Source organism: Peromyscus leucopus, chromosome 18, assembly GCF_004664715.2.
Source record: "Peromyscus leucopus breed LL Stock chromosome 18, UCI_PerLeu_2.1, whole genome shotgun sequence".
NCBI lineage: Eukaryota > Metazoa > Chordata > Mammalia > Rodentia > Cricetidae > Peromyscus > Peromyscus leucopus.
The window spans coordinates 36297969-36313284 of NC_051078.1; the positions used below are offsets into that span (position 1 = coordinate 36297969).

Below are 15316 nucleotides of genomic sequence, written 5' to 3' on the forward strand. Positions count from 1 at the left end.
TAAACTCCGAGTATCTCATCGTCACTCCAACCCAGTATTTCACTGGCTGGATAAAGACACATGGCCAAGCCCAGCTCTCAGGGTGCTGAAGATGTAGGAACCCCCTGCCATGTAGTGCCGCCTGGACCCCCCCGCCCCCCGGAAGGAGCAAAGCAGGGAAAAATTGGGAAGAAATTCCATCCTATTCTTGGTGTCCAAATTCTGGCCAAACCTTTGGACAATAGCTTATTTGAAATACGTTGGAAACTTTTGGTAGCCATGTGAAGGGCTCTGCTTGTAGGTGCAGAAAGAGGCTGCCAGCGTGGAGGTCCACACAGACAGGGACCGAGGAAGCCACATGGGACCCCACAGGTTGTACTGAGTCCCTGTTCCCTGTGCACAGGTTGGAGCCCACAGAAGGGATTCTAGAAAACACAACCCCGCCCCCCCCCCCCAGGAACCTGGTGAGGCCATGGTATAGAATGCGCAGGCACGTCTGCTTTCTTCCTGTCTCTTGTGGAGCAGTACTGGTTCCTGGCAGTTAAAGATTCGGGGTTCCTGGGTACGTTCCCACCTGGCCTGGGAGCCTGAGAGAGAGAGAGGCAGACCTAGACCTTTCCTTTCTGCAAAACCTGGAACTGGCTGGCATCTCTCTGCCTCTCCCGGAAGGTTCCTCTGAGTGGCCACGAAGTTTCAGAGATAACTTAAAAACTCACTGCCAGAAGGGTTTGGCCGGAGACACCCAAGAATTTGAGACGTGTGTCGCTGATTCGAGCTCATTAGGAGCGGGAGCCGTAACGCCGCCCATCCTGCCCGAAGCCCTTGCAGGGGTCAGGAGTTGCTGGTGTGGTTTGAAGTCAGAAGCCGGGGGTTGACTCTTAACAAACCCGGTGACCACTGCGGTGAAGGCGGATCGCTTTAAGAATACCCCCTTTAAAGAGTTATAAATAACACCCCCTGTGGATGTGTGTAGCACGTTCTTAGTCTGGATTTTTCTCTAACAGAGACCCCCGCGTGGCACCCATGTTGCCCAGAGGAACAATGAGATTCTTTCTTCTGGCTGGGCCGGTCGGAGGAAACAGGAAGTGAACGCTTATAAGGGGTGACTGGGGGCTTTCATATGGCAAGGGGGGGTGGGGTGGGGGTGATGACTGCTGTTAGGATCCCAAAGCTGATTCTTGTGGTGCCGCTGTGGAACCCAGGGTCCGGGCCACTGAGCAATACTTCTGTCCTCTGGAACTTGCGGAAACGAAGATGCCAGCCAGTTGGCTCCTTGGCCACCTAGAAGCTGCTCTATGAAGGAGCAATGGAGAAGAGGAGCCAGGAGATTCACCGTAGAGAACTCAAGGCCATTGCTCTGTCTTCTGGGCGTCTTCGTCACTGTCCCTCTTGGCTGTCCCAGAGACTCCAGTGTCCCCTCATTCTGTCGGCTCGTCTGCACCTCACAGCTTGACTCTTGTGCGTCGTGAGGTAGAAGCCTGGCCTCCACCTTGGGCCTTTCCTGAGCTTTCTCAGCTCAGCTCAAAAATCCCAGCTCCATCTGCCCAGATCAGAACACCCTCGGCGTTTGCTCATGACAATTGACTGGAGGAAAGCTTTTCCTAATTACATGGATGATAATAAAATAAATGGGTAGGACTAGCAAGCTGGCTCAGCGGGTCTAATGAATGGTGCCTGCCAGCAAGCGTGTGAGCCCCAAGTTCAATTCCCAGGACCTGGCGGAAGGAAAGAACTGACCACTGCAAGTTGCCCTCTGACCTCCACACACATGCCACGGTGTGCATGGGTGCACATGTGTAACACACACACACACACACACATGCACGCATACACACACACGATGAATAAGTGTAATAAAAACATAAGGTTGCCGGGCGGTGGTGGCGCACGCCTTTAATCCCAGCACTCGGAGCAGACCACGGATCTCTGTGAGTTCGAGCCAGCCTGGCTACCAAGTGAGTCCAGGAAAGGCGCAAAGCTACATAGAGAAACCCTGTCTCGAAAAAAAAAAAAAAAAAAAAAAAAACATAAGGTTAATCTCTTATGAATATACTCAAGTGAACAAAATTTGGAACCTCCAACAATCCCACCTGAACTGCATCCCTGTGGGTGAGTTAAGAATTCACTAGGTTCCAAGAACAGAGAGAGCAGCGTGTTAGGAGGAATGAATGCCAGAGTTGATGCTACAGGCAGAGGCAGAGGCTAACATATTTTGTGGGATTTCCTCTCCTGGTGGGACAAACACACTTGTGTGCTTGAGGCTGTGCGGTTGGAGCGGCTGCCTGATAAGTGCCTGGGGAATTGAAGTCCTCTTCTGTTGGCCATGACCAGTTCTTTAAATTCACCAGCATCTACCACGTCTGCTCTCTGCAAGCATTGTCCTGGGTTCTGACATCATTGGCAATGCAAAGTGTAACCCAGTCCCTTCCTGGCCAATGCCACGCTGGTGTGTAGTGTGCAAGGACGGTGCGACCAAGGGATGCTGCGTCTTCCTTACCCCGGGCCCTCTGTTTAAACTCAGTCAGCCTTGGCAGGTGCTCATGGCCACGTTTCAGCAAGTAACGACCAGAGAATAACCAAAACACAGTTGATGTGATGGGCGGGAATAAAGCCAAGCCAAGGAAGAGTTGGGTGGGGGATCACTGTACGAGTGGTCGTCCCTTTAGTCAGTTTAATGCCATATAGTTCCCAGTGCAGGGTGACCGCTGCTGGTTTTTTTTTGTTTGTTTTTTGAGACAGGGTTTCTCTGTGTAGCTTTGCGCCTTTCCTGGAACTCACTTTGTAGACCAGGCTGGCCTCGAACTCACAGAGATCCGCCTGCCTCTGCCTCCCGAGTGCTGGGATTAAAGACGTGCGCCACCACCGCCCAGCCCGCTGCTGGTTTGTACATCATGAATTCCAGGATCCCAGAGCACTGCCGTCGTGTTTCTGGATCAAGGCATCCAGAGAGCCTGTGTGTGGCGAGGCGGTCCCCCCGGGATGGGGTGGGAAGCGCTGTGGTCTACGGAGCAGACCCAGGTGTAGCGTCCCTGGCCTGTGGGCCCCAGCTCTGACCTGCCTGCCTCCCCCACTCCACCCCCAGGTAATGGAGAGTGCAATCACGTTGTGGCAGTTCCTGTTGCACCTGCTGCTGGACCAGAAACATGAACACCTCATCTGCTGGACGTCTAACGACGGCGAGTTCAAGCTCCTCAAGGCGGAAGAAGTGGCCAAGCTGTGGGGTCTCCGCAAGAACAAGACAAACATGAACTACGACAAGCTGAGCAGAGCCCTGAGATACTATTACGACAAGGTAAAGCCATGCTCAGCCTCGTAGGGAGGGGGTGGGGGGAGGCGGGGGGTGGGGGGGTGGGGGACACTCCTCTCCTAGCTCACCGATGAGCGGGTACCGTGGATCAAGTTATCAAGTTAAAAGACCGAGTGGTGGCTCAGAGGCAGTTCAGTCAGTCAAAGGTGTGTCCTGTAGGCACAGGATCTAAAGCCAATTCACCGACAAAAAAAAAAAAGGCCTAGTGTGGTGGAATATGCTATTCCAGAGCCAGATGGGTGGAGATGGGAGAATACCAGGGACTCACTGGCCAGCCAGCCTTGCCTGCTTGTCAATTCCAAGCCACTTAGAGACCCTGTTTCAAAAAAAAAAAAAAAAAAAGGCTGATGTATGGAACCTGAGGTGTGATGGCCACGTGTATACCCATGACCATGTGTACAAACAGCACACAGAAAGCCCAAGAAAATGGACGTTACTTATACCTTTAATTTTGAGAAAAAAAATTTTCCTCCTGTGGAAACCTTTAGTGTGTTACTGGGGCTCAGATCTTGTGTCTCCCCCCCCCCCACCTTTTCATGTGTAATTTGCTGATGGCGCAGGGGTGTCAGGTGGCTGTGGGGCTTTCCAGATGCTGCTCTGGGGGGCAGAATAAGAATTAGAGTCTTTCTGGATGGGGGTGCAGTCGGAAGAACCTTCCCTGGGAAAGGGCAGTTTGGGGGATGCAGTATTTATCTCCCCCCCCCCCCCCCTGTGTGCCGGGAGTGAAGCCCAGTGCCTTGTGCATGTTAAGCAAGTGTTCAACCATCGAGTGACGGCCCTGGACACTGTTAAGATTCTGGCATCTCAGTTTCCCTGTTTGTGAAATGGGAATCATAGCAATTCCAGAATGCAGGGTCTCTGTGAGGATTCACTGAGCCATAGCATGCTAAGTACTTCTCTCTGTGCTTGGCATGTGACATTTGACGTTGTTAGTAACTTCCCTAGGTAGAAACAGGGCCAGTTCCACTTCTACATCGAGGTAAGAGAGCACTATCATTTTAAAAAATTAATTTTATGTATATGGGTGTTTCACTTGCATGTGTCTGTGCACCACATGTGTGCAGTACCCACGGAGGCCAGAAGAGGGCGTTGAGTCCCCTAAGACTGGAGTTACAGACAGTTGTGAGCTGCCATGTGGGTGCTGGGAATTGAACCCAGGTCCTCCGGAAGAGCAGCCAGTGCTCTTCACCACTGGGCCATCTCTGCAGCTCGTAGAATGCTTTTAGAAGTGAATCACAGCACAGTTGCCGAAGCCTGGATGATTGGTGTGAGTCTAATTCATTTCTCACAAATTAGTTAGCGTGCTTCGTAGGGCAAAATTCCTTCTCTTTAGTATCAACGTATCCGGTCCGTAATTATCGGGCATTTCCGTTTGAACCCCTGTTCACCGACTGTTTAGCTTCTTGAACGCAAAGGCTTAGAATCCTAGTAAGCGCTGTGAGCTTTTGTTCTGGGTTCACTCTTGCTATGAAAAGGTGAATTCAAACTGATTTAAATATTAGTTCCCGATCTATATTTAGCGCCTTCTGTCTGCAAACCCCTTTGGGATTGCAGACAGAAGGATTACACGTTCCAGGAAGCGAGGACGTCATTAGCTATAAAGCGCTCCTTTCTGCTTGCCCCTAATTGCATGTGATTATGTCATTGGAGAGCTCAAGGTGCATCCCATTAATGTGACAATTAATTAATCCCGGCTTAGCGCAGAGCCCTCCGAAGATGTGAAGGCACGTCTCGGCTAATTGCACTGTCTGGAAGCCAAGCAGATGGCGTCTTGCTTTGCCTTTTCCCCCTGGGTTCCCTGTTCTGCCGTGGGAATTGGGGGCCCTGAAGGAAAACAGTCTGCCTCGCCTGCTGGCGGAGCGCTCCCGCGCTTGGCCTCTCCATGGTTTTAAATCAAGGTGTGGGAGAGCTGAGGGTTTGTCCTGTCAACATGGAGGGGTCTGTGTCAGGCCTGGGGAGTGGCTGCTGGTGGCCGCCAGCGCGCTGTCAAGGGGGAGCAGCTTCAGCTGGAGAGAGAGAGAGAGAGTCAAGCGCCTCCCTCCCACGGTGAGACCCCTGGTGTGATGGCGTCCGCGTCACCCCAGCACTGGGAAGACAGAGACAGGAAATCCTTGGGGCTCACCGGACAGCTAGCCCAGCTTAACCGGTGAGCTCCAGGCCAAAGAGACCCTGTCTCCAAGGAGGTGACTGGTATTCCTAAGGATGACACCTGAAGTCCTCTGGCCTCCATGTGTGTGTATATGAGTGTGCACACACACACATACACACATGTTCACACATACATACATACATACATGTACACACACACATATACACACATTGTACACACACATACACACAAGTACAATATACATACTCACAAGTGCACACACAAGTACACATATATGCACATGCACAAGCACATACATGTACACACAAATACAACATACATACACACAAGCACACATACATATGCACACATACATATGCACACACACACGTACACACGGGTGCAGTATACATACAAGCACACACACATATGCACATACACATATACATACAAGTACAATATACATACACATAAGCACACATATATATGCACACACATGTATACACAAGTACAGTTCTCATACATACAAACACATACATGCACACACACTTTTTTTTTAAAGGTGTTTCATAGCTGTCAGTCAGGGGGCGTATTGCTGCTTTTTGTTAGGTGTCTAGGGACCTGGCCCAGGCAGTTCCTGTTGAACTAGATGACTTTAAACCGGATGACACCCCATGAGACAGGTCCTTCCCCAGCCTCTTATACAAAGCAGAACAGGAAGACGAGGCTAGCCCACGCAGCCGGTGAGTGGCAGGGCCTGGCTGCTGCGTGTTCTTTACAAAACAAACCTTGACTTTACTTTGGAACCTTGGAGCTCAGGTTGGCCACCCATAAGCTCTTCTGACCTCAGGAGGGTTTGTTTGTTTGTTTGTTTGTTTTGGTTTTTTGTTTGTTTGTTTTTTTTCTTCAAGACTGAGTTTCTCTGTGTAGTTTTGGTGCCTGTCCTGGCTCTCACTCTGTAGACCAGGCTGGCTTCTAAGTCACAGAGATCCTCCTGCCTCTGCCTCCTGAGTGCTGGATTAAAGGCGTGTGCCACTGCCACCAGCCCGGTCCCCAACTCTTAAAATTGCAGCAATGCCATGCTGAGGATTTGGCTTCCACCTTCCGGACTCTGGGGACCCGCTCCAGCCACGGCCACAGACTCTCACTACAGTTTAAAAAGAAAAGAGGAGGAGGAGGGAGGAGGAAGGGGAGGATGATGGGAGGGAAGAAAGGAAGGAGGTGAAGGAAGATGCGGAGGAGCAGAAGAGCCGAGAGGGAAGAGCAGGAAGAGAACTGCCATTCTGTCACCGAGACCATTTATTTGGCGTTTTCTGGCTAACCCTTCTGGTTTCACCAGCAGCACCCTGATAAGCTGCATCCGTTAGTTAGACTGGTTCAAATCTCTAGTGTCTGGCAGCACTAGCCTGGCAACCCCGGCAGACGTAAATGTCAGACCTCTCACGGAAGGGCAGCTTGGATCAGGGTCTCTGTGGGGGTGACGCCCTTGGGCCACACGGGCATGCTGTGATGTGTCCTGCCCTGCTCTGCTTTTCAGGCGAGGATGGGAGAGTGATCCCAGACACAGGCTGGTCCCCTCTGCTTCTCGGTGTCCTTGTGATGGTCTTTGACCTCCTCTCCCCTGTCCTCCTCACACTGAGCCTGTGAGTGACGTCAACCTGTGGCTGTCTCGCTCGGCAGCCGTGACCGGTTTTTTTTGTTGTTGTCTTTTCTGGCCTTCTCTAGCTAGCTAGCATCCTTTCCTTGGTGGCTGAAAATGCACATCCTTCAGTTTGTCCTAATAGGGAAGTTTCTCTGCCAGAGCAGACAAGCCTGTGACTAGCATTATTTTTATATGGTATATGTTGTATTTTTAGCTTGTTCCAGCAGATTAAAAGTGGGCAGAGGAGAAATGTGTAAATGTGTATAAAGCTATACACGAGACACTAAAGGGGAAAATATTGTATATGTTCATGACATCTGGCAGAGTGAAGAGCTATAATCAATGTCCCTTCAATACACGTGCCCTCCAGCCCACAGGTTGGGATGGAGAGGCGAGCATGGTGTGGGTTTGGGATTAGATGTTTGGGTCAGTCTCTCTGGGCCTGCCTCAGCCTCCTTCCTTATAAATTGATCTTTGTATGTGTGAGTAGGTTTGCATGTATTAGTTTTGTGTGCGCATGTGTGTGGGTGCTTGTGGGAGCTAGAGGTCAACATCTGGGCTCTACCTGGATCACTCTCCAGCCCTCCTGACCCTACCTCATCGATACTATGAATGCACACCAGAAAATCAGAACTGAGGTCCACTTTACTGACTGAGCAGTATCAACACTATTCCTCTACCCCATTTTTCCCCCCTGTGGTACTGAGAATCGGGCCCAGGGCCCTCACATGCTAGGCGAGTACACCCTCCTTTTTATGTAAAATGGGGATGACAGCAGAATCTTCCGAAGCGTCGTGGCGGATAGGCTCAGTGGCACCCGGACCCTCCCGACACAGTGTGCAGTACTTGATGGATATGACGAAGCCTTGGCCAGAGTCATAAGGCGGGTAATCCTCTTTCCCTAGCACTCATTTTAAAGCTTTGGGTGATTGCAGAGTAGGAGAGTGAAGCCTTGTACCAGCCTCCAGAATAGGTGTGCGGAGATGGAATGCTTTCGTCTATACAGTATCAGGAGCCCTGGGCCCTGCTGTTTCTTAACGGAGAGTGGCCAGCAACTGTACCAGCTGCCTGTTTCTACATAGTTAGGCTGTTCTGAAAACTCTCCCACATTTCAAAGCCCTCCCTGTCCCTCTGAGTCAAAGCCTGCACACTTCCCTGTGCATTCGGAGGGAGTGAACATCTGTCTCCAAGTCCCCTTAGCGTCCAGGTTTTGAGTTTAGGGCCGTGGAGGTGGAATACAACCATTTTCACTTCCACCATCACAAAGCATGATCTCGGCGGCCCCGGCTCCCCTCACCGGGCCACAGGAAACTCTGGGGATGAGGATCTGGGGTTGAGGATGTATGTGTGGTTCTCAGCAGTGTTAGCCTCTGCAGAGGATGTACATGCTCGGAAGGGCATGCCATGTCACCGCCCGTGTTTGTGAATCTTAGTGCGTTAGGTAACAGAGGCCGATTTATATAAATGTCTTCCTCCACGAACCCCACGTTACTGTTACTATTTGCTGGGGAGGTTGAGTCTAGCCACGTAGCCCACAACAAATATAATGCTAGATTCTGTGACGTCTAGATTAAACAGCATGCATGTCAATGTGCCCACCATCAGCCGTCACCCAGGCCAGGCCAGAGATGAGGGAGCTGAGCCCTGCCTTGGGAGCCTCGGAGTCGCTGGGACTTAAAAGGTCCCTGATCTCTGACACCAAGGGCTTGAAGAGGTGACTGGGGCTGAGATGTAAGCTGCTCCTGAGGGCTCAAGTTCTGGGGTGGCCACAGCCTCCACCTGCCTATCTATGGGTTTCCTCATGCACATACCCATTATTTTAGGAAAATCTGGTGTGTCGGGGGGGTGAGTGTCAGGGTTTGCAACGATGACCTCCAACAAAGAACCCCTAGGCCTCCCCAAAGCTTTGGAAGAGGCAACTGAGCAGGCCCCACTTGCGTTCTAGGAAGGAGGTCACTCAGTCCATGCTTTGATTTCAGGAGGAAGGGGGTTTGGGGTAGGGTAGGTGGGTGAGGGCTGAGCGGCCTCTGGCCAGCCTAAGGAGCTCTCAGGCATTGAGAGAACACTGTCTGAGCCCTGGGCAGGGGAAGGTCGAGGTGGCAGCGACCTGAGCAAGGCACTGAGTGGCACTCACCCTCTTCTGACAGACGGCCTGCTTTCCCAGGTGTTGTGTTAGCCCTGGGTGAGCTGCCCCATACAGCTACAGACTGCCGAGTGGAAAGTTTCAGTAGGCTCCCCCAACCTTAGTTTTAAACCAATGCTTCCAGAAGGTAGACGGGATGATGTAATTATAGGGATGCCTTTTGGAGATTTTGTTCACAAGCTAACTGTTTCCTCCACTCCTTCATTCACATTTGGTTTAAAATCTTTCATCTTAGGGCAGAGGAGGGAAGGACTGACGGACAGTTAATGTCTGTAACCGCTTCCCCTGTAGACCAAGGGGTGTGTTGCCCACATTTACTTAGAACATTAATTTATTTCCTCCTCGTACCGGGTCGCCTTGCCCAGCCTTAATACATGGGGAGGAGCTTAGTTAGTCTCACTGCAACTAGATACACTATGTTTTGTTGAGATCCATGGGATGCCTGCCCTTTCCTGAGCAGAAATGGAGGAGGAGTGGATGTGGGGGTTGGGACGAAGGGGTGCATGCGTGCGTGGGGACTGGGGGGAGAAGAAAGAGGGGAAACTGTGACCAGGATGTAAATAAATTAATTAATTACAAAAAAAATTCATTTATTTCATGTGTATAGGTGTTTGATGTGCATGTATATCTGTGAGCCACATGCATGCCTGGTCCCCAGGGAGGCCACAAGAGGGCACTAGATCCCCAGGACTGGAGTTTCAGGTGGTTGTGAGCTGCCTTATGGTGCTGGGAATTGAACTCAGGACCTCTGGAAGAGCAGCCAGTGCTCTTAACCACTGAGCCACCTCCCAAGCTCCGTTCATTCACTCTTTAATGACTCCTTTGCATTGACAGTTACATCCTTCTCTACTACCTCTGTTTTCAGGCTCCCAAGTCCCTCAGCTCTTTCTTTGAAAATGTCCCTCCCTGCACTTACATGGTTCAGCAGCTATGGGACTGGGGACAGAGACAACCAAATCATCCCCACCCCACCCCCCAAAATTGTAAAAAGTGCTAGCATAGATGTGGCGCCAGGCCTTCCAGAAGAGGGGGGTAGGGAAGTAGGGATGGAGGGAAGACTTCTGGGGGGTCAAGATATTTGACCTAAGGCTCCTGGGCTGAACCCGAGTCCAGCTGGTGCCAGGCTGGGAGAAGAAGACTAAGCAGGGAACAGCATGTGGGAAGGTGGGAAGCGCGTATGTTTGATCTTTCCTAGTGCAGAGTATTTATTCAGGGTATGAAGTTGAGATGAGGCAGGGGAGAGAAGCATGGGGCATCTCAGGTTGCTCTTGGTACTTTCTGATGAGAGCCAGTAAAGGATGGAAACCAAGAAGGAGCCATGATTCGATTTGCATTTTAGAAATAAAAATCCTCATCTGGCCGGGCGGCAGTGGTGGTGCACGATTTTAATCCCAGCACTCGGGAGGCAGAGGCAGGCAGATCTCTGTGAGTTCAAGGCCAGCCTGGTCTACAAAGTGAGTTCCAGGAAAGGCACAAAACTACACAGAGAAACCCTGTCTCAAAAACAAAACAAAAACAAACAAACAAACAAACAAAATCCTCATCTTCTCCTGTGCTCCTTGGCGTTGGTGGTTTGACACTCGGCTCTGATCTTTTCTGGCCATTTCCTGAGGAGGCATTTTCCACACTGGGTGAAATGGCCTCGTCATGACATCAGAACCAGGGCCTGCAGCCCTGGTCTCCAGCACACAGGGGCAGGGGAAGCGAGAGACACACTGCCCGGCACCCTCGTGGGTGCAGCTGCTCATGGGAAGCTGATGCCATCCACCTCGGGTTGCTCCGCGAGAAGACCCGGAAGCTTACTCAATCCCTTATCCTTCCCCGTCCAACAGACCTTTTGTCTGTTGTTGTTGGCAGAGAAGGTTCATCCCAGGGGGAGATGGGAAACTCTGCCAGCTCCTGTCTCATCCATAGATGCAAATGGTGATAGGCTGAACCGCCCTCTGGTCTCCACAGCAACGTCCCAGCCGATCCTCACAGGGCACCGAGTGATCTTCACCTAATTGGAAGGAAATTAGGGGGAGCAGTCAGGGCAAGAGCCACTGGCAACAGATCCCAGGAAGTCGGATGCATCACCTTCTTAGCTTAATTGGGTAATTTATTTTAAATGGGGTGTTCAATCATGACGAGAAAATGTTAGTATTAATAGCCTGTATCTGAAGTCAGCTGCCTGTGCCGGAAAGCTTGGCTCTGGTGGAATCCTTTAAGACCCCCAAAAAAACAAATTTTGAGAAGACAAAAGGATGGATATATCTTCAGTCCCGCGAGTGTTCCTCTCCTGGAACTTTCTAGAATGCCTGTCTGGGCTGTTGTGATGGCGTTCTGCGTATGGTTGAGATCCTTCCTGCCTGGCCCTAGGCCTGAGTATCGGGGAGCCTGAGAGCCTTGCTGGGTGCCTCCCCCCCGCTTCGCACCACGTCAGCTGCTCCGATGGTGGGGGGCACAGCAGATGGCACCTTGGCTTTTGTCCAGGGGCCAAGGAGGGTAACCAGGGCTCCCCTGCATGAATTTGGCCCTGGAAGCTGCCTGGAGACCTGTGTGCAGCTGAGCTCCTTTTTGGAGGACTTCCAAGCTGGTCACCTTGCTCCCCACCCCCACCCCCCCCACCCCGAGATGGCAGCCGGCATGAGAAGGCAGGCGGTGGGCGTGCAAGAGACCGGATACCACGCGTTCAAATTTGGGGGTGCTTTCTGCCTTGCCCGTGCTTCCAAGCCGGTGTCCTGTGGCAGTCCACATTCCCCCAAATAGGGCGGTTGCTAAGAAACAGGATGAGAAGCCGGTCTTGAGAGTACAGTTAGCATGTGGAGGGCGGTGGCAGCGGCTGCAGGGGCGGGCGGTGGCTGCAGGGGAGGGGTGGGGACGGAGCGGGGGACGACTCAGCTGCTAGAGGCTCGCACAGCCTTGCCAAACTGCCTCACCAGGCACTTGCCCTAGCCCACACCGAGTCCCCCTTGGCAGGCACCAGCATTCCTGCTCCGGGCTCTTAGCTGCAGGGAAATTTAGGGATTGTGTAGACAAACTGGCCAAAAAAAAAAAAACCCCAAAAAACAAAAAACAAAAAAACAAATGCTAACATTCACATCGCACCTCCCACCACCCACCAGTCACCAGCTGCTCCTCTGGGCGGGCTCTCCCCCCACTTTTCTCACAGGCTCAGCTCCTACCCCAGATGGTAATACCAGGAGGGAAGCTCACGTGTGGGGGCGGGCATGCTGTGCCAGGCTCTGTGCTAGGCATCGCACATCACTAACCATTGTCTGACTCCCAAGGCATTCGGCCTTGTGGCCCGTGATGGACCCATTCTAGAGATGGAGATACTGAGTCTAGGGGGGAGGTTTGAGTAGCGCGCACCCAAGATGAAGTAGTTGCTTAGGGTCAGGCATTCAGCCTGTAAGTTTTAGCCTCGAGGCCGGAGTTGGGATACGGGTACTTGCGGGTCACACAGGTGCAGGTTGCTGGGGGCCCAGGCTGGAGTCTTCCCATCCTTCCTGTGGCTGATCTGGGCCTGGCCGAGAGACAGAGAGGTCCCGACATTGACTGATCAAGTGGCCAATGGAAAGACTGCTCTGAGCCGTGAGTGCTGAGTGCTAGGGTGCCCTGAGCGAGCTGAGAAAGGGAGGGGTTGTGGGGTTGGAAGTCCCAGAGAACTCCTGCTTCTAGAACATGCTTCCTTAAGGAGCCAGGATGAGGGCTGGGGAGATGGCCCTGTGGCTAAGACCACTTGGTGCTCTTCCAGAGGACCCAGGATTGGTTTCCAGCGTCCAGATGGGGGGCTCACAGCCATCTATAACTTCAGTCTCAGGGCATCTGAGACCCTCGTCTGGTCTCTGTGGACACTAGGCACTCACGTGGTGCCCGTGCATACAGGCAGGTAAAAAAAAAAATACCCCTGCACATAAAATCAAAATAAATAAGTCTTCAAAAACAATACAAGAAATTATGAAGCCAGACATAGTAATGCACACTCTTACCCAGTGTACAGGGAGTAGAGGCAGACATTAGTTTAAAGCCAGTCTAGCGGACATCATGAGTCCCAGGCCAGCCAAAGCTGCATAATGAGACCCTGTCTTGTGTGTGTGTGTGTGTGTGTGTGTGTGTGTGTGTGTGTGGTGTGGTGTGCAGGAAGCCATGCTGGCATTCCTTACCCGTCTGCCTTCTTACCTCCCTGGCCACCCAATGGCCCTGGGAAATCCCCACACTCCTCTCTTTACCATCTGGCCTCACTCTACCGGTTTTGAACCTTCCTCCCTCTGGGCCTCACCATGAGCCCCAGGCTCACCTGGCCTGTCTGCCCCAGGCCACCTCTCCAGCTGAACTTCTGACTGTTCCTCAGCAGCCTGTGCTTGGCTGTCCTGTCCCGGGCTCCCTTCCCTCGCCCATCACTGCATCCACTTTATTTGGGCCCCCGCCTGTTTTTTTTTTCCCCCCTAATTTGCCATCATCTCCACAGTGTGGGCTGTGGTGGCTTCCTGTCACCGGAGAAGTGTGAGTGAGGAGTGAGCTGGCCTCTTCCACAGCATCGGGGGAAATCTGTCATTGTGAAATGTCAGCCCCCGGGTAAGAACCGAAGAAACCGCCTCACCCCGCCTGCTGGACCTCTAACCAATGAGGAGCCTCAACGCAAAGTATTCTTAGTTTTCTTTTAAACGCCTCTTTTGTTTGGTGCTTGCCTTAGTTAGCTTTCTGTTCCCGTGATAAAGCGCCATGCATCAAAAGCAGCTTGGGGAGGAAAACGATGTATTTCTATCACGAGGGGAAGTCAGGGCAGGACCCTGGAGGCAGGAGCTGATGCATAGACCATGGAGGAGTGCTGCTCACTGTCTTGCTGTCTTATCCGGCTGCTCACGACCACCTGCCCAAGGGTGGCACCACCCACAGTGGGCGGGGCCCTCCCACGTCAATCATCAATCAAGAAAACGCCCCACAGGCAGTCTGATGGAGGTTTTTCTCAATCGAGGCTCCTTTTCCAGATGACTCTAGCTTGTGTCAAATAGACAAAAAAAAAAGCAAACCAGGCCAGTGCCAAGGCTCTGTCTCCAGCATGGAGTGTCCAAAATCTGTCAAAGCTGGGGGTAAGGGTGTACTTCTGTCCACCTGTGGCCCTGAGGTCCCCATGCCAACTGTCTCATTAGAGCTGTCCAACTCAAAATGGAGAACCGTTGTAGCGGGTCCCCAGCCCAGCCAGGGAAGGGCTCTGCTGGCCGAGCAGTCACGGTTCCATTTATTTTTCAGGACAGACGACACCCTTAGAGGGGTGTTTAAAGGAGCCAGGGTGGAGTTAGGGCTGAACCTAGCAAGAAGCAGCTGCAGAGAGAGCATGGGAGAAAGATGCCCTCAGCATTCAGCTTGCGTCTCCCAGGGAGGGGTGTCCTGCCGGACCAACGGGAAGAGGGGTCCTCGGGGTGTCCCGGTGGCTCAGGCAGTGAGTCTGAGGAGCCCTCCCAACGTTACGTCGCGGCATGGGGCGAGCTGATTCACACGGCAGTTTACTAATGCCAGAAAAATAAAGAAACCTTAACCCAAACCAGAAGAAAAAAAATAAATCTCCCAGCCGGGAGCTGGCGGAGCAGGCCAACTCCGAGCCAAAGTTAGGGTGTGTTATTCTTAGAAGTGTGTGATGGTGTGCGGACACGCATGCGTGCCCACGCTCCAGATGTAAGATCTAGACAAAGGGTGTCCCAGCTCTGCCTAGCCTGGTGCCTAGACCAGCATCCAGCGTGAAAGACGTAGGCTGGGCACTCCACGGAGTCAGTGGCTCTGCTGAGCACAGGTAATTTAAGAAGCCCCTCAAGGCTGCTGTAACAGATATTCCCCCCAACTTGGTAGCTCAAAGCAGCAGAACTTTCCTGCCCCCCACTAGGAAGCCAAAAGTCTAAAGTTAGGTTTCAGCTGGACTCTTGGCTGGTTTCAGGGAAGACCCCCCCCCACCTCTTCCAGCCCTGGCAGTTCCCAGCATTCCTTGGCGCTCCATAGCTGTGCCCTCCATTGTCTGCCTCTGACTTGACGCGGGCGTCCTTCCCAAGTGTCCCTCGCTGTCCTCTTATAGGACACTAGTCACAGCACTTCCTGCTGACCCTGAGTCTTGACCCCCTTGTCCAGGTTCATCAGCAGAGACCTTATTGCCAAATAAGGTTGCCGTCTAAGGTTCTGAGTAGG

At 52.3% G+C, this 15316-nt stretch overlaps 1 protein-coding gene across 2 annotated transcripts in view; it reads left to right on the forward strand.

The window, feature by feature from the left end:
• Elk3 (ETS transcription factor ELK3) overlaps positions 1-15316 on the forward strand; it is a 66386-nt gene that overhangs the window by 25022 nt on the left and 26048 nt on the right. For both annotated transcript variants that reach the window (XM_028880235.2, XM_037196818.1), the window contains exon 2: positions 3062-3271. In XM_028880235.2, coding sequence (XP_028736068.1) covers positions 3065-3271 — 207 coding nt within the window. In that variant the 5' untranslated portion in view covers positions 3062-3064. The remainder of the gene's footprint in view (positions 1-3061; positions 3272-15316) is intronic.